The 19,288-nt window shown below is 33.9% G+C and overlaps 1 protein-coding gene and 1 non-coding gene across 2 annotated transcripts in view; both read left to right on the top strand.

Moving 5' to 3' along the window:
• The window catches only part of NEDD1 (NEDD1 gamma-tubulin ring complex targeting factor), a 30,369-nt gene extending 14,000 nt beyond the window's left edge, over window positions 1-16,369 (top strand). The window contains exons 6-15 of the mRNA XM_090272663.1: window positions 694-923; window positions 2,306-2,507; window positions 2,883-3,072; window positions 5,929-6,036; window positions 8,304-8,351; window positions 9,165-9,379; window positions 10,169-10,313; window positions 11,712-11,868; window positions 14,205-14,271; window positions 14,705-16,369. Coding sequence (XP_090128789.1) covers window positions 694-923; window positions 2,306-2,507; window positions 2,883-3,072; window positions 5,929-6,036; window positions 8,304-8,351; window positions 9,165-9,379; window positions 10,169-10,313; window positions 11,712-11,868; window positions 14,205-14,271; window positions 14,705-14,809 — 1,467 coding nt within the window. The 3' untranslated portion in view covers window positions 14,810-16,369. The remainder of the gene's footprint in view (window positions 1-693; window positions 924-2,305; window positions 2,508-2,882; window positions 3,073-5,928; window positions 6,037-8,303; window positions 8,352-9,164; window positions 9,380-10,168; window positions 10,314-11,711; window positions 11,869-14,204; window positions 14,272-14,704) is intronic.
• LOC150011215 (U1 spliceosomal RNA) lies at window positions 10,451-10,612 on the top strand. Its single transcript, XR_016511078.1, has one exon. It is a non-coding gene; the product is annotated as a U1 spliceosomal RNA (small nuclear RNA).
• Window positions 16,370-19,288: the final 2,919 nt, after the last annotated feature.

The following is a 19,288-nucleotide window of genomic DNA, read 5'->3' as shown; positions in this document are numbered from 1 at the left end:
CACTTAATTTTTATACTTACATTGCTGTTCCTTCACAGGGAAAAAAATGAGCTTAAATGTAACATACTTAATTCTTAGCACAGTAAATATGAACATAAGTTTGAAAGCAACATTTTAGTAAAAGTAGATAAAATTCAATTAGTGTTAATCCAAGACCTGTTTATTCAAACTGGATCTTTATTTTGGTTCAGCTAGAGCAAAAACTAGAAGGGATTGAAGTGCCTCCACTGCCGTCCGTCCCGTCTAGAGTATTGACAATAACTCCTTTGTGGTTTGGTTAATTTTTTATTATGCTTCATGTGTTGAATCGCCAGCACATCAGATGCTCAGATTCAAATATACAAAATGCAAATATTGCTTATTTATACTTATTTGGCTGTGACTGGGCCTTTTATTTATGGTGGATGTTCTAACCCTGATCAATTAATGTTAATCTCCTTATATTATATTTTTCCTCTGGGAAAAAAAAGGAGGTGGAGGTAGCGATACTCCAACTTAGTAAAATCATGACAAATGTAGCCCACCAAATGACCGTATGGTGTTATGCTTGAAATCTGTTACTCTAAAACAGAGACGTCCTAAATCTGGTGTGAATGTTGTGTTTGTGGTTGGCCATCATTTATATAGTTAAAAAAAAAAAAAATGTTTTTATGAATGCTTGCAATTACATAAAATTTATTCTTATTTTTATAGCCTATTCGGCATTTGAAGTACTCCTTATTTAAGAAATCGCTACTGGGAAGTGTTTCGGATAACGGAGTAGTAACCCTCTGGGACGTGAATAATCAGAGTCCATACCATAACTTTGACAGTACACATAAAGCTCCAGCTTCAGGCATCTGTTTTTCTCCTGTCAATGAACTGTTATTTGTAACCGTAGGCTTGGATAAAAGAATCATTCTCTATGACACTTCAAGTAAGAAGTAAGTGTGACATTTCTTAATTTAGTAACAGTTAATTACCTCATTAGCAGATGTATTTGTTATTTGTAAAGGCCTCTGATTACTGTTCAAGAGTTCTAAAATTTGTGTACTTGATGTCTGATAAAGTAGATATTTTTCTTTTTCTTCCTGCACAGAAAAAAATAGATGAGGCGTGGGTAGTCTTTAGAGTACCTCTGGATTGTGAATGTTGAAGGCTAGCCTGTTAATATTTCACATTTTTATTTTAGGATGGATGCATATTATTATTTTTCAAAATACAACTAAATGTGTATTTTTAAAGCAATATGATTAATTTGCTTTACAGTTAATTCTGTATCTGTAGCAGGGCATCTAAACTATTGACATTAGCATTTTGGGCTTGATAATTATTGGTTGTGAAGGGCTGTCCTGGGCACTGTGGGATATTCAGCAGCAACCCTGGCCTCTACTCCCCACTAGATGCCAGTAGCACTTCCCCAGTTGTGACATCCCAACTGCCTTCAGTTGGGAACCTCTGATCTAGAGCTAAAGGGTACATAATCCAAGTGTCTGGGTCTACTGTGCCTTCTTGTCTCTCTTAGACTTATAGGTGTGCTTTATTAGCTTTAAAAAAAAAAAAAGAAGAAGCTACAAGAATGCTACAGGTATATTCAAGATTTCTAACAGTATCTAAAGATCCTGTAGCCCTTACTAAAGTTTACTGTTAGTTATTTCATGTTCCTTTTTTTCTTTTCTTCTTCTACTCTTTTTTTTTTGAACTTATTTAGAGACCTGAGTTGGCAAACCATTTCTTTCTTATACCAGACAATACAGCAAAGAGCTCAGCTTCAGCAGATCAGTATTCATATTTCGATATTAGCTTCCTGAGGATCAAGCCAGATGGGTTCTGTTAGCTTTTTGGTCAAGAGATGCACAACCAAGAACAAAGTACCAGCTGCTCCCCTGTGAAAGGTCATACATAATCCTCTTGGGGCTTAAGCAGGTCAACAAATGGAACAGGGGATATTAGGAGCCTCCTTAATTCTGTGGCTAGAGGTTTTTTTTTTTTCTGTTGAGTAGCACCCAGGAATTCTGTCACATTCATTACCAAAGTAATAATTACTCAAAGAAATAGGTACCGCTTCTAGAAGATGTAGAGTGTACCTGTTAGAAGTGAATAGAAAAATAGGATTGAGTGTTCTGTTCTTTTATATGCTATTGCACTGGAAATATCTCAGGTCTAATTTTAAATTTCTGCGCTAAGTAAATTTTTGAGATGTATGTGTTACTTGCCAAACTCTTTAGTAAGTTTGGTTTTGGTATACAGTTGTTTGTATGTCACATATACTTACATACCTGTATACACTTAATATATCTACACATACTTATTCTCCTTTCCAAAGGCTCGTGAAAACTTTAGTAGCTGACGCTCCTCTAACTGCAGTAGATTTCATGCCTGATGGAGCCACTTTGGCTATTGGATCCTCCCGGGGGAAAATTTATCAGTATGATTTAAGGATGTTGAAATCACCAGTTAAAACCATCAATGCTCACAAGACATCTGTGCAATGTATAGTATTTCAGTACTCCACTGCTCTTTCCAAGGTAAAATATTTTCTTTCTGAATTTTTGATTTTACTAAATAAATCTAGCTCAGAAATTTTATGTTGTCAATCAAGCACAGTGCAGTTTTGCTTCATGGTCATTTTTATATAAAAACATTTAATATAATTTTAATACAAAGCTGTTGGGTACTTGGTTTTAAAATTATTTTATTAATTTTACACTTAATTTTCATATTTCCCACTTCATATTTTAAAAGGCTTTTTTGTTCAGAGGGAAACTGAGATTCACCAGCAAACTTAAAAGTTGTAAGGAAAAATATATACATATTTTTAATCTAATAGGGGATTTATAAAATATTAATAAGAGTAGGGAGTATTAGAAACCTGACCTTTCAAATATTCCATTACATTTCAGTCAGGTTTAAATAAAGGCTCTTCAAATAAGCCCTCAGCTGTGAACAAACGAACCATTAATGTGAGCACTACTGGTGGTGGCGTGCAGAGTTCTGGAACTGTCAGAGAAGCCACTTCCGTTGCCACAGTTCTACCACAGCCCATGACAGCAGCGGTGGGGAAAGGAGCCGCTACTGCTCAAGACAAAGCAGGTGGGTGTTGCTTATACGTAGTGTTTGGTGTGGTCCCCCGCCCCCTGCCCCAATATATATAATTGCACATTCTTCAAGAACCTAGAACTCAAATTCACTTGAGTATTTAGGTAAAATTATTAGGTGTCATTGAAGAAGTGAGGAATTTAACTTCAGCTATACATTCTTTTTAATTAAAGAAAAATACTTAGTCTTTATAGCTGAGCTTCTGTTTTAAAAAATATCTTAAAAAATGGAATAATGTCAACTCAGATATTATTCATTCTTAATAACTACTAGACTGGATGACTTTCCATTGTGTCTTCAGATTAATCAGTACAGAATGAACTTTGATGGTGTCATGATATGATCTTTTTTTTAAGCTATTATTGGCTCCTTTTATGTCATATTTCAGAATGAAAAGTAAGTGATGAAATAAATGTATTTAAGTATTAAATAGTGCCTGGCAATATTGAGCAGCATACTATCTGTTAAATAAAAATAAGTGAAAATGTTGCAATTTTAAATAATTTTTTTCTGTTCTGATAATCATATTGATGAAGCATTTCTTAAAGAGGAATTTGTTTAGATATTGTGAAGGTATAATATGATGATAAGCTTCCCCATACTTAATGTAGAATATATTCTTTGCCTACGTAAAGATCATATGCCCTAAGTTCCTGAAAACCTTCTGGTTTTTATTTTTAGAGGTATGCTAAGCTGTCAACTTGGAACAGATATTTTTAAAAGTCTAGAAATGAATATATCCATCCATGTCTTTTTTAAATTTTAGGACAAGTACTAGACTTGGACAAAAATGTTTGTTGGTGCCTTCTCAGTCGGAGTTTACTTTTTCCTAGTATGAGCAGAACTTGAATTTGGTAGTGTTCATAGTGTGGAGTAGTATTTTTTAAAAGTAATAAGTATATTCACTATAAATTTTCTGTGAATAACTACATCATTCTTACATAAAAATTATTACTCAGGAATAATTTATGTAGAAAATGTTATGTAGAAAAATAATTAGGTCCTTATTTAAGAACTGGAAATAAATGCTATTGCTGTCTACTTGAAAGAAGAAATCCTTTTTGAAAATAATTTCAAGTAATGTTTGCCAAAAATGTTGAATTAACTATATGAAAATTGCCATTATTTTCAAAATTTATTTTATTATTAATTTCATGCATAATTTTCAAAAATTAAAATAAATATTTTTTTCTCATTTACTGGTAATTTTCTGAATTCTGTTATTTATTTAGTTTTTAATGAGGAGGCTCATGTTTAACCATGACAGCATTAATTAGGGAATGAAAGACTTGGGTCTGCAGGGTCACTGATTAACAACTCTTGGCTGATTAGCAAAGTTTCTGTCAAAATGAATGTTTGCTCTGCACCCATAGTTAGAAATTTTGTTTGTTAACTTTATTTTGAAATAATTGCAAGCTTACAGAAAAGTTCCAGTAATAGTACAAAGAACTCCTGAGCCCCACTATCTAGCAGATTCACCGTTTTATAAATTTGGCCACATTTGCTTCCTAACTTTCTCTCTGAAATACACGCACACACACTTTTCCTCCTCTGCAACACTGAGAGTATATTAGGTTTAAGTCTCAGGCCTATCATTTCTTACCAGGATGACTGTGGACAATTTTCTTAAACATTCTGAGTCTCATTTTTCTCTTCCACAGATAATACTTAACTTTTAGGGTTATTGTGAAAATCAGAGAAAATGTATCAAAAGTGCCTGGCGCATGGTGGGTGCTCAGTAATTATGGTGTGACTAATATTGTCATCACAATCATGATCATTACTATTATTATTTTAAGCTTCTTGTACGGTAAATCCAAAGTTTCAAAAAAAGTTCATGTTGCTTCCATGGAAGGGGTCCTTTAGTTAGTTATTGAAAACAGCCTCCGTGAACTTTTTGCTAGTACTTACCTTTGGTAGGAAACAGCCTGCCTCTTTTGTTGTTGACTGCTATAGTGTTCTCTGTGAATTTGGTTTCTTTCTTCTTAGTAAACTATTGTGAGGTTAGTGAAGTCATCTGAGGTTCATAATGCTGAGAGCAATGTTAAGCTCCCACTGTTAGTGAAAGAAAAGACAGAAGAGGGAAAAACAGCTGTTCACTGCAAGCTGGGAAAAGAACTTACATAACTTGAATCCTGCTCTGTTAGGCGCTGTGCCGTACATGCTTTACAGACTCTTTTTAGGATTATCATTTGTAGATAATCTTACGACTGAGTCAGTAAAAAAACTAAGTTATGTTCAGAATATTGTATTTAAGACAGAAGCAACATATATACGTTATTTTAGAAAAATTTCAGTCACGATGGCTACAATAAGGTCACTGGTATTGTATTAGTAAATAAGTTATTTGACTTGGGGGAAGCCCTTTATTCCATGAAAATGATGGTTAACTGAGCTATTGTTAAATTCTGCTTTTTTCCCTTGATGCTCACAGTTGTAATATTACAAGTAATACGGTAATACATTTTTATTTATTGACAAAATCATATATTCTTTTTTAATTAATTACTTTTTAACTTAACTTTATTGGGGTGACATTGGTTAATAAAATTATGTAGGTTTCAAGTGTACAATATTATCGTGTGTATATTGCATTGTGTGCCCACCACACCAAGTCCTGTCTTCTTTAGTCACATATACTTGACTCCCTGTGGCCTTTGTTACCCCATCTCCTGCCCCTTCCCCCCTCCTCTGGTAACCACCGTGCTGTTGTGGTGTCTGTTGTATTTTATTTGTTTGTTTCTCTTGTTTGTTCATTTGTAGCTTTCAGTTTTATATATTTAAAACCTAGCTTCTGATGATACATTTATTTAGATGTAATAAGACATTTTTATATCTAATTCCTATAAGGTTTGCCTCGAAGCATCAGCACAGACAGTGGAAAAAATCAGGATTTCTCCAGTTTTGATGATAGTAGAACAAGTAGTTTAGGTGACATGTTCTCACCTATCAGAGATGGTAAGTTTCTTCAAATCAGAGGATCACATTCTCTTGCTGGTAGTCATTACATTTTTATTCTGGCCCAAAGATGTGGGAAATAGCTCCAATTTAACTCTGGTCATGATAGTTTGATAATTTTCTCAATCCCTGATAAATGTTAGCATTCCAAAATATATGCTGATAATTTTCACATGGGAAGTTTGCAAAAAGCTTTCAAGTTAGCATTAAAATTTTCACAGAAATTTCTTAAAGGAAGCTTTGCTTCCATAGGCCATCTTGTATGTACTTTTAAGTAAATCTTTGTAAAATCTGGGATATTGATAGATAAAAGATATCTTCCTAACTTAAAAACAAGGTTTCAGGGATTATTATACTGAATTGTTATTTATTAAATGTTTTCATGGAGAAACATGGGTTGGTGATACATGGCCTCATCTTTCATGGCCTTGTCTTTTACACCATGTGTGAAACTATCTCACACACACACACGCACATGCACACACACACACCTTGGTGATACATGGCCTCGTCTTTTACACCGTGTATGAAACTATCACACACACACACACAAACACACACACACACAAACACACACACACACAAACACACACACACACATGCCTAGTAGATGTGCTCCTGCTGTTCATCCTTAATGGAATAGTTTCACTGTTAATAGTAGTGTTATCAACAATATGGGTAAATTTCTAGAGGACAGTTTGGCAGGCTTAAATACTCGTGTTTTTGGCCTGTTAATTCCATTTCTGTAAAGTTAACCTAAGAAAATCCTCAGAGAAGCTCACAAAGATCTGTATATTTACTGTTTATATATAATAGTGAAAAACTGGAATGAATTTAAATGTCAGCAGTAGCTTACAATCTTATAAAATTTCATTTTTTATTTCAAAATTGTCTGTTTTCCAAGCTTTCTGCAATTGATTTCATAATCATAATCAGAACCAATACATAGATGATTGTATAGAATTATTTAGTGTCTTCTGACTGACCCTGCCTGGAAATACTTCAGTTTCTGGTCAGATTCCTTTATCTCCCACCTAATGAAAGAGGGAAAGATCCCTTTCTTTCAGGACAAAGAGAGGTCAAACTGCGTAAAGAGGACGCAGATGAAGGGAGGAAAGGTGGCTTGGACTAGAGTTGAGAATTTTTGAAGTCCGTACTCAGTTGGGGGTGGGGACCTTTGACTTATGAGAACCCCTGGAGTTAACTCTTGAATTGAAGAATGTGGGAAGGAGTTTTTTTGGAGGGTTTTGAGTTATAAATGAAATCCTCTTTAATAGTTTTCTAGAGAAATGAATAAAGGGTAGAAATTCCTCTTTAATTACTTTAGCTATTTTTAAAAATATGACTACAATAGGAGCTATATGCCCTTCATTTCTTAGTTTTACGTTATTAATGAGAAGAAAACATGGATATTAAATCTAGTATTGGTTTCACTGTCAAGAGATTTGTGTTTTAATCTCAAGGATGCAACTCTGCTAGTAAAAGGCTTAATCTGTTTTGCCTCAATTTCTTCATATTTTAAATTAGAATACTTCTGCTTTTGTTAGGGAAAAACTAATAACTCCTAAAAGTGTATGTGTATTGTGCAATTACTAGATATATGCACACACATGTAGATTCATAGCTGGATGGATAGGATAGATGGATGATAATCATGTATGGTAATCAACTTATTGGCCAGTTGAATTTCTAGTGAATTTGACCATTTTTCTATTTGTTAAAATGGAGTTAAGCAATTTTTGGTTAATTGGTAAATGAGTAAAATTATAGTATTGAAATTTCTACCGTTGAAATAAATATTAATAAAACCTTACATTTTTTTATAGTATTGTATTGCTTGCAAAATATTTTTACATTATTTCAGTTGATTCTCAAAACAATCTTGTGAGATGGTCAGGGCATTGTTCCCCTTACATAGATGCAGAAACTGAAGCGTAATTGTATTAAATGTTTGTCCAAGGTCACAAAGCTCTTAAATGGTATAGGCAGAACTGAATGTAGATCTCTGGACTGTACTACAGTGTTTTTTCTAGTATACTTTGCTGTCTCATTAAATGACTATATTATAAAATTATCTTTTCTTATTTACTGCTATGCATGAAGCTAAAAGAATGAAAAGGGAAGTTTACGTGAGTGATAGCTTTTACTTAGATTTTTCTTCATGAAATCATTAGTCTCTGAACACTGAGGAATGACTAGGAAGTCTAAATTGCTATGGTGGCTTCTTCACTACCCTTTTAAATTTGATTTTCTGATTTTTTTCCTAGATGCTGTGGTTAACAAGGGAGGCGATGAGTCTGTAGGCAAAGGAGATGGTAAGAGCTACTGAGAAGTATTTTTATGAAAATTTTAAGTGAATTGTTATCTATTGCTGTGCAACAGATCACCCCAACATTTTGAATTTTAAAAGGACATTTATAATCTCGTAATTGTGGGTTAAGGATCGGAGCAAGGCTTAGCTGAGTGCCTTTGGCTTTGGGTTCCTCCTGGTGCTTTAATCTGGGTATCAACAGGGCAGCAGTCTTCTGGGCTTAATGGGCAAAGACCTGCTGCCAAGCTCATTCCTGTGAATGTGGGGCACTCGAGATGGAGGCCACAGTGCGCTTGTAACCTCACCTTCAAAGTGACATCCACTTTGCCACATCCTCTTTGTTAGAAGCAAGTTTCTAGGTCCAACCCACATTCCACGGGAGGGGATTACACACGGGCATGGAATCCAGACCTCAGGAATCGTTAGAAGCCTTCTTAGAGGCTGCCTGCCAAGATACATCACAGGTGTGAGCCAAATGAACAATTTCCATTTCTCAAACACTGGCTGACTAAAACACTCATTGTGTTTTGCAGTTTTCAAAGGAGTTTTACATATACTATCTCTTTTAAGCCTCACGACTCACGAAATGGGTATCATAATTCACATTTACAGGTCAGGAAGCCGTCAGAGAGTTTTACGACTTTTGCCTAAGAATGCACTTCAAATAAGGGCCAGAGCTGACAAATGAACCTGACTTCTGAGTCTGAATCCCTTGTCTTCCTACCCTGTTAACCTGTCTGTCATGTTAGTGCGTTTGTTAAATATCCACCGTTGGAAACATCATATGCAAGTGCAGTTTTTTTCTCCTCTTTTTCAGGCCTTGATTTTTTAACACAATTCAACTCCGTGTTTCCTCCGAGGAAAAATCCAGGAGCTTCAGGAACTTCAGTATTGCATTCTAGTCCTCTTAATGTCTTTATGGGATCTCCAGGGAAAGAAGAAAACGAACATCATGATCTGACAGCTGTACCTAAAAAAATGTATCCGGGAAAACAGGAACCCAAAGACTCCTTCAAACAGGTATCTCTGAAAGTGAGACTGACTTCACTGTGAGTTCGTCGCTAGCAAGCGTAATGGTGACGTTCATCACTGGCAAGCGCACAGCTGCCACCGCCTGTGTCCTGGCTATTGACGGTGCTGTGCACTTAGTAGCTAGAAAAATACTCTTCAGTCTTGATGTCACATGTTAAAAACTAAAATACACGTTTGAAATATCTCTGGATATGATGGAAGTAACAGCAAATGTAAACTTACACTTTCATTATTTTTTAATAAGACAAGCAACTTGATTTAGCTGTCTGTGTAAGAATATTTTTAATACCTGATTTTTTTAGAAGGTATTTCCATTGCACCACGTTGGTGGTTAAGTCATTTACCTTACATCTTAGAGCAAATAGAATTTTAAGGATGATATTGAAAAGGTGCCGTAATTCAAGAAGGACAAAAATGTCTTTTGATTTATTTTTCAAATATTTTTCATTAGTTATATCATGTGAGAGTTTGGGGAATTTTTTTCTTTTTTTTTTTTTTTTTGCCTGTGATAATTATTTTAAATGATATTCAATAGCCAGATGCTTAGTAAGTGTTACTTTTCTTCATCATATTATCATTGACATTGTTTTTGATTAGTAAACTAGATTTATTTTGCCACTAGTCTTAGCAATTATTTTCTCTTTCTATTCCCCTCTCTATCCTTCCTTTACCTGACCCATCCTGGGTAAAAAGAGAAAGTGAGTACAAATTATGTGGGTGATGTGGGTGATATGGGTAAAACTAGAATTTATATATAAATTGTTTATATTAAATGTGAAATTTGCGAAGTTGATCCCCAGTGCTGAAACTGGACATCTAAATACCTCTCCATCATCTAACCAAACAAGAAGTCCTGAGAAATTTGAAAAGCCAGAAAAAGAAAATGAAGCCCAGTTACTATATGAACCCACAATCAATGGATCCTCAACTTCAAGTAAGTACATAAAACTTCATAACGTTTGAAAGTGTTAAGTTGAAAAATCCCACTATTTAACTTGAAAGGATAAATAAATGGAGTGATCACAGACTGAAAATTTTAAATGTTTAAGGAGTTCAGAATTTCTGACATCTGTACTTACCCGGCAGGGGAGATACCATGATCACAGGTGGTTTTCCCAGGGCGAGGCTTATCCATTGCTCTCCGGGTGTGCTGACCCCTAAGATTTCCCCAAATGTGGGAAACCCGGCCGTATTATGTGTGGTAGTGGGGGACCGTGTTTGTGTGCGCCCCGGAAAAGAAAGATTTATGACATCTTCCTCGCGTGACTCCCATATTAGAAGACAATAAAATGCACAGTAGTCCCTCTATATCGCGGTTCACTTACCGTGGCCTCACTGTATCGCGGGGTTTTTAAAAATATTATATTTAATTATTTATCGTGGATTTTTCGCTAAAGTTATGTAGGTTTTAAGAGTGTAGAATAAATGTAAGGTTCCTACTTTGTGGGGGGGGGGTCTAAAACGTAATACCCACGATACGTGAGGGAACACTGTATATAAATGGTTAAATATAACCACATTTATTTGACACTCTTGGTATGAATTTCACTTTTAATCTATTTTATACGTGTCTTGATCTGAAATGGTAAAGATAGGAATATACTGTAATACCCTTTGAAAATCGGTCAATTACCTAAAATTGTCTTTTATAAAAAATTAAAATGAAGATTTATTTGCAAAGATATCCTTCCCAACTGTATTTGTTTTTTTTTATGTTATGTTTTAATTTGTTAATTATAGTTGACATTCCATATTATTTTCTATTAGTGTACTTTCCCCCATATTAAAGCCCTGTTCGTAGAGTTCCTGATCACATTTAAAGGGATATTAGGTGCAGCTATAAGAGTTATCCAAACAAAACAACTCTTTGTATGGAAGCAACTCTTTCATATCGATGCCTATATTTTACCCTAAGGTTCCTGTGGATAGATTGCATTAGCTTACACTCTGGGGCTTTGCCTATAGCCCTGCTCTCCTCCTAAGTTCCTTCTGTTTGTTTTTAATAGTCTTGGTTTATCTAGTTTGTGCTGCAGCTTATCACATTCATGTTTTATAAGAGGATATAGTTCAGGGATTCTTCAAGATCAATCCCTCTGTCATATGTTGCTGAATTAGACTGTTGGCAGTTTATATATAGAGATAAATGACTATTAGAAATAATGTCATAGAAAGTTTGTAAGATTTGTATTCCAAACAGTGAATTTTTCTAAATGTCACAAGAACACTGTTCTTTACCAGTTTTCAAGTTTTCTCATGCCAAATCTTATTTAGAAATGTTTGATGTCTTTGAGTCTAAGTTGACTCTTAATATTTTCTCCATTTTTTATTTTAGATCCAAAGTTAGCGTCCTCTGTCACTGCTGGAGTTGCCAGTTCACTATCAGAAAAAATAGCTGATACTATTGGAAACAATCGGCCAAATGCACCACTGACGTCCGTTCAAATCCATTTCATTCAGAACATGATACAGGAAACGTTGGATGACTTCAGGTAGTAATTGAGAAATTAGTCCTTCTATCTGGGCCATAACTGATTTTTTTCTTATTAGGTTAAAACCGGAACTATAACTAATGTTGGTTACTACTTGTGCCTGGGCTCTGGTGTCCATAAAACCATACAAAACATGATGAGTTTTACTGATTTTGATGTACTGACTTTATTGACTATCAGCCAGGGAGAGGCATATTTACCTAGGGTTATTAGATAACTTGACAGGGCAGTCTGTCAGGCATGCTGCCATTGTGGGTATTTTTATTTTTAATCATCAAAATGTGGACAGATTCTGGTAAGCTCAAAAAGGATTCTTACATACAGTGTTCATAGATGACCTGTTAAGTATGCTATGTGCAGCAATGTAGTAGAGAAAAATATTTTTAAAAGGAATTCTGAATTTTTTCAAATAGAATGCCTTAGAATGTAAATAATTTAAAATTTTTTTGCATGGATTTATTCTTCTCATTCTTTGAATTTTGTTAGAATGCATTCTAGAATGCTACTTCCTTTTACCTATCATCTCAATATATTTTGCAAGCTATTTTCAGTTATTAGTCTTTTATGTTTTTTTTTCTTACTTATAGTTAGTATTCTAGCTCAGATTTGGGTTATTATGAGCAAGAATGTTGGAGAAGATGTGCAATTTTTGTTGGTTCATGTTTCTTTTAATGTAAAAATGTTAACATAAACATTTTAAAAGAAAAATTAACATTATGACATTTACAAAGTGTCTGGTGTATGTACCAGATACTAAAGATAAAAAAGTGAATGGTCTGCCCACAAAATCCTTATAGTTTGATTGGGGTGCGTCCCATGTGTCCTGCTGTGATGTGTGTTTCTTCAGTGTTTGTTAGTTCATTTGTGATGGTAAATAGGGCAGTGATGACAATATGATGAGCAGATTTGTTGGTTCACGTAATCGCAGCCAAAGCAAAGTACATGAACACTGCTGAAGGCAGCAGACCACACGTCAGTGTTTATCTCTTTCTGTTCCCTTTCTCTTAACCTGGTTTGGCTCTGCACTCTGTGAGGAAGGACTTATTTTGTGATTATTCCCCCATTTGGGGGCATTTTATTATTCCTCCATGCTTGATTCTGCCTTTTTTCCCCTTTTATCAAGTGACAATCACTTTTTTAAAGTGAAGTCTTTATTGTTAATTTTTATTGAGATTTAATTGTTTTTACTTGGCTATAAAGTTGCATATGTTTTGAGTGTCTGCTCCAATCCTCTTTCCCTAAGTCCTAGTATTTTCTTCCTCCTTCCTTCCTTCTTCCTCTCTCCCTCCTTCCCTCCCTCCTTCCCTCCCTTTCTTCCTGTTGTGGCAAGAACACTTAACATGAGATCTTTTTTTTTAAGTTTATTTTATTGATTATGTTGTTATAGCAGTTCCAATTTTTCCCCCCTTTGCTCCCCTCTGTTCGGTACCCCCTTTCCCCCAGCAACCCCATTCCCCTTAGTTCATGTCCATGGGTCGTGCATACAAGTTCTTTGGCTTCACCCTTTCCTATATTACTCTTAATTTCCCCCTGTCTATTTTGTACCAACAAATTATGCTTCTTAATCCCTACACCATTTTTGCCATTTCTTCCCCCTCCCCCTCCCAGCTGATAACCATCCAAATGATTCCCATACCTATGATTCTGTTTCTGTTCTAGTTGTTTGCTTAGTTTGTTTTTGTTTGTAAAGAAGCATACAGTAAGTGTCTATGATTTTGGTAATGTTCTAGCTTAGAAGTTGTATGGTGGGTGACTGTTTCTTTTATTATTATACTTCATAATTTTCATGTATTCTCCTGTAAGCACGAATTAATTGCATTTTATTAAGCTATGTTATAACCACTCAAATAACCCCATTCTATTTTACTGGAAGTATTTTTTTAATAGTTAAAATATCAATAATAGTTCAAACATTATAACCTAGTAAATTATCTGTATTCCATTGCAATATAAACCTGTGTCTTTCCTTAATGATAATTTCTATAATAAGGAATGTAGTGTAGAACAGAGGCGGTAGATAGCCTAGGTTTATGTCCTAGCTCTGCTACTTACCGGTTGTGTGACTTTGCAGAAGTTGTAACTGCTCTGTGGCTCAGTTACTTTATTAGTAAAATGGAGGTAATAATTGTACCTATTTATGAAGATTAAATGAAGTACAAGAAATGGTACCTAGCACACAGTCAATAAATGCTAAGTACATTGGTATTTTTATTATTGTAATGATCATCGTTAACATCAAATGATTTTAAAAATGAGAACGCTTAACTAGTTTCTTGAATGATGTAGAATTGGTAAAACTGTTACAATTCTAACGAGTATTTTATATTCTTCCCTAGAGAAGCATGTCATAGGGATATTGTGAACTTGCAAGTGGAGATGATTAAACAGTTTCATATGCAGCTGGTATGTATGACAAATTTTATTTTAAGTGAGTGTAGAGTTGTGGGTCTGCAAAATCCATTAAAAGGTGACATATTTTTTCCTTAGTTATATGTGGTTGCTATGATAAATGCAAAGGGAGTTTTAGAAATTTAATAAGTAAAATAGTTTTTAACTAGTCACCCTTCTTTTTAACTTTTGATAGTTAAGGCAACTTTTTTTCTTTTCAATAAGTAAGCAGAAAGCTTCCCAAATGTGCAAGTGTAAGCCTTCAAAATATGGAAGTTTCACTAGTGGTCTTTCATTTATATGAACAAAGTAGTAAGAGCGGTCAAGGCTGGGGCATACCATTTAGCTAGGTGATCAAACCTAGCTAAAATGATAGCTGACAGTATGTAAAACTGGCCACATAAATTGAAATGCCAGTAATTTAAAAAGCATTTTTGTCTTTTTCTAGAATGAAATGCATTCTTTATTGGAAAGATACTCAGTGAATGAAGGTTTAGTGGCTGAAATTGAAAGACTACGAGAAGAAAACAAAAGACTACGGGCCCACTTCTGAAATTTCACTGAATACCGTAGAGTTTTGAAATTTGGGAAGTTTCTGGCAACACAGAACTACATGGAATCAGTATTGTTCTCATGGCCTCTGAGATAATGTTCTTAAGTGAAAGGGTGATGGAATTTTACACCAACCACTATTTCATTTTCTCTGTCAAAAATATTTATATTTTTTATATTAAAAGCTGTACAATTGCCTAATAGGAATGTCAATAGGGTCTTTATTTTCTGAAAGCTTTAGGTACACACTAAGTGCCCTTTTTCGAAAGAAAGTTGTGCAAAAAAAAGATTACAGATGTTTTTTTAACATATATATTTTGATTGACAATTGCCTTCCAAATTTTTTTTGGATATTTGAGGATTAAAGAGTTTGATATTCATTCTATTTTTATGGAGAAAGTAATTTTAAAATAGCAGTTGGTTTTTCAAAGCAATTGGCTAATAAAACACAAGGTTCGTTAGTAATTATTTTGTAACTTGATAAAGTATGACTACTATTTATTACTTGTACATTTGATAAGACAATTTTTGGAATTTTGAATTTCACAGATTATATCTATTGCATTTATGTTATTGTATTGTACTTCTGACAAATCTCAACTCTTGATTGGTATTTTTTTAAACTAACTTCACTTTACCTATGAAAACTTAAGGATTTGAAAGATTTGACCAGAGCTGCACATCTGCTAATTATCTCATGAATTAATAACAAGTGAAATTAAACTTTAAAGTTTCAGCCAACATGATTTAATTTATAATCAGGGAAAATTTCATATTAGAGACTAAATATTACTGTATTGTTGCCATTATTTTTCTCCCAAATGAGAAGTGTAGATTTTTTTTGTGTGTGTGGTTTATATCATTAACTTTCTCTAATTCTTTGTGTGCTGTATTTAATATTTTTATATTACTGACCTCACCATAATATTTAGAAAGGTTAATTGTCAAAAGAATCTATGATTTTGACACCAGGTGGATGTGTACATCTACCTTAGTGATCTGGAGTCTTATAATTAGTCATATAACATTAGGCGGGTTATTGGCTTGTTTACCTTCTTCTAGTCTCCTGTCCCGAAGATTTAAACTATGTATCTTGCATATGGTATTCCTGTCCAGTTTTGCCTTCTGAGATGAAAAAACCAAAATAAAAAAGAAATTGAGCTAACTTACTAACTGTATGGTTTTCCAAAGCAATGGAAAATGTTAAGGATATTTTTAGTAAGTGTAAACATACTGAGAACTACATTAAGAAATAAAAACAAGTACTACTTTTTCCTAGTGTGGCTCAGAGAATACATTTGTATTAAAGCATAAAGGGGTGCTGCTGTGATCTCTTTCCTGGCAGATTATGGAAGCATTATGACTTGTAACAAGTTTCCTTATATATCATTATCAAGCAGGTTTAGAAAACATTTAAGTGTGTTTTGCTTACATGTTTTATTTAAATTCATTAATATTTTCCCGTTGCCTTTTTCTGTACATGCACTTGATGTATATTAAAAGAGGAGGGATAAATAAAGCAATTTTAGTAACTATGTGTATGGATGAAATATTTTTTGTCAGAATTTAAAAGCTAAGTAAATAAATGAATAAATAAATAAAATTTTTGGTAAAAATGGGAAACCTGGAATTAAACTTTTGCCTCTGGCCAAGATGGAACAATAGGGGTTGGGTATATCCATATGAAATTATTAAAAGAGACAAATATTGTGAAACAGTTTTCAAATAGTGGACATCACTTGGTACAGAACCGTGATCCCTGAGGGAGGAAAAGAAGTGAGATCCAAGAAGCTCAATGAACCCCAAGCACAAGAAATAAAAAAATTATACCAAAGTACATCATAATCAAGTTTTTAAATTCCAGAGACAAACAGAAATTCTTAGGCAGCCAAAGTGAAAAGACACAGGAACAAAGATGTCAGAGACAGTGAGTGACCTCTTTAAGGTACCATAAGAAAACACCCAACTTAGAATTCTATACCTAGCAAAAATATCTTTTAAAAATTAAAATGAAATAAAAACTTTTTCAGAGTTACCTATAGAGACTGAAAGAGTTCATCACAAGCAGCCTGGGCTACAGGAAACGTTAAAAGAATGCCTTTATTCAGAAGAAAAATGGTACCAGATAGGAGTCTGCTTTTATTCAAATGAATGGAGAGCACTAAAGATGGTACTTATGTGAACAAATGTAAGACTTTTTCTATTTTAAATTATCTTTAAAGGATAACTGACTATATACAGCAAAAATGATAAGGTATTGTGTGGTTGATATATGTAAAGTGAAATGTCTGATGACAATATCAAGGATGGGAAGAGGAAATGAAGGTATGCTACTTTAAGGTTCCTGTACCGGGAAGCAGTGTATTTCCTGAAACTAGTCTGGGATAAGAATGTAAAATGTAAGCCCTAAAGCAACCACAAAAAGAAAAGCAGTTAAAACTGTAAAATGTAGACATAAATAATCCAAAAGAAGGGAAAAAAAGGGGAACAAAAATCAGGACAAATAGAAAATAAACAGTAAGATGGTGGACTTAAACAGCAATATTGATAATTAAGTATAAATTGTCAGTTGCCTTTATTATTAGATTGAGTTTTCTTATCCTATATACTAAATCTGAGAAATCCACTATAAATATAAAGAAATAGTTTTAATATAAAAATAAGAAATTTGAAAATATATTGAGCTAAATGCAAATAATCAAAATTTGTGGGAATCAGCTAAAACAATTACCTAAAGGGAAATTTCTGTCATTAAATGTCTATAATTTCTATATTAGAAATTACTTCAGCTCCCATCTTGTTCCTGAAAAATAATAGTAAGTGAAACAAAATAAGCAAATGTAAGGATAAAGGTCACAGAAGAAATCAATGCAATATAAAACAATTAATGAGAAAATAAGTGAAATTAGAAGCTAATTCTTTTATAGCAATGAAAGTGATAAACCTTTAGCCACACTGATTAAAAATAATTTTTTTTCAATGTCAGGAATGAGAGAAGTAACATCAATCACTATAGATACTGCTGACAAAATGCCAAACCTGAATGGCTACACTTGAATTCTTTCATGTTAAAGGACAAAGAATCTTAATTCTCAACAAATGCTTCCAGAAAATGGGAAAATTGCCAACTCACTTTTGGAGGCCAGCATTACCCTGATACCAAAAAAACTGTGCACCAATATTCATCATAAACACATGCCAAAGTTCTAAACAAAATTTTAGCAATTTAAATCCAAGTATGTGTAAGGATAATACTGGGTTGGTCAAAACGTCTGCATGTTTTGTTTTTTTTTTCTGTAAAGTAAAACACAGTTTTCATTTTCACCAATAATTTTATTGATCTGGATATTTTGAGTATGTTGGTTATTTTCCACATGGCATAAAGTTGATTATTCTCAATTAATGTCTCGATTTGATTACTATCGACTTCAACTGGTCTAACCAACCATGGAGCAATTTCCAGCGAGAAATCTCCAGCACAAAACTTCGCAAACCACTTTTGATGTGTTCGATCAGTCACAGCACCTTCTCCATACACTGCACAAAATTTTTTTTGAGTTTCAGTTGTGTTTTTACCTTTCTTGAAATAATAAAGCATAACATGCTGAAAATATTGCATATTTTCTTCCATCTTCAATATTAAAATGGCCACACAAAAATTAACCAATTTTGATGTTTTCTAAGTATATATTCATTATGCTATTACAGTTGTCCCAATTTTCCCCCTTTACCCTCCTCCATTGGGTACCCCACTTCCTTCCAGCAATCCCCCTTCAGTTCATGTTCATGGGTTGTACATATAAGGTCTTCGGCTTCTCCATTTCCTGTGCTATTCTTAACATCCCCCTGTCTATTTTGTACCTACTAGTTAAGCTTCTTAAACCCTGCATTTTTCCCCCATTTTCCCCCAAGTCTTTTTTTAATGCATGTTGATATGGTAGCTATCACAGTATAATCTAACAAAATTATTTTGAATGAAGTTAAAGACAACTAAGCCCTACTAGAGCCATCTTATGGGGAAAAAAAAAACCCAACTCTTTGGCCAGTCCAATACATCTGACTTAGCGAGGTTTATCTTGAAAATTTGAGCTAACATTAGAAAAGTAATGTAATTCACTATATTAACAGACTTAACTTGAGAACTATATGACCATCTCAGTTGTAATACAAAGCATTTGACAAAATCCAGCATTTCTGATAAAAACTCAGCAAAGTGAGAATAAAAAACAACTTCCTCCAGCTGATAAAAAGCATCTTAAGAAAAACCTGGAGTTAACATCATACTTTATGGTGAAAGATTTAATTCTTTTCCCTAAGAGTCAAAATAAGAATGCTAACTTCTAATAAACATACTGGAGTTTCAAGCTAAGACAATCAGGCAAGAAAAAGAAAGAAAAGACTTCTAGATTACAAATGAAGAAGTAAAAAAGTCTTCATAGATGACATATTCAACTACAGATAACCCCTATGGGATGTATAA

This window comes from Furipterus horrens, unplaced genomic scaffold (genome assembly GCF_987537825.1).
Source record: "Furipterus horrens unplaced genomic scaffold, mFurHor1.1.pri manual_scaffold_4, whole genome shotgun sequence".
Classification (NCBI taxonomy): Eukaryota; Metazoa; Chordata; class Mammalia; order Chiroptera; family Furipteridae; genus Furipterus; species Furipterus horrens.
The sequence above is the reverse complement of the archived record's forward strand: the minus strand, read 5'-3'. Positions and strand labels throughout refer to the sequence as shown.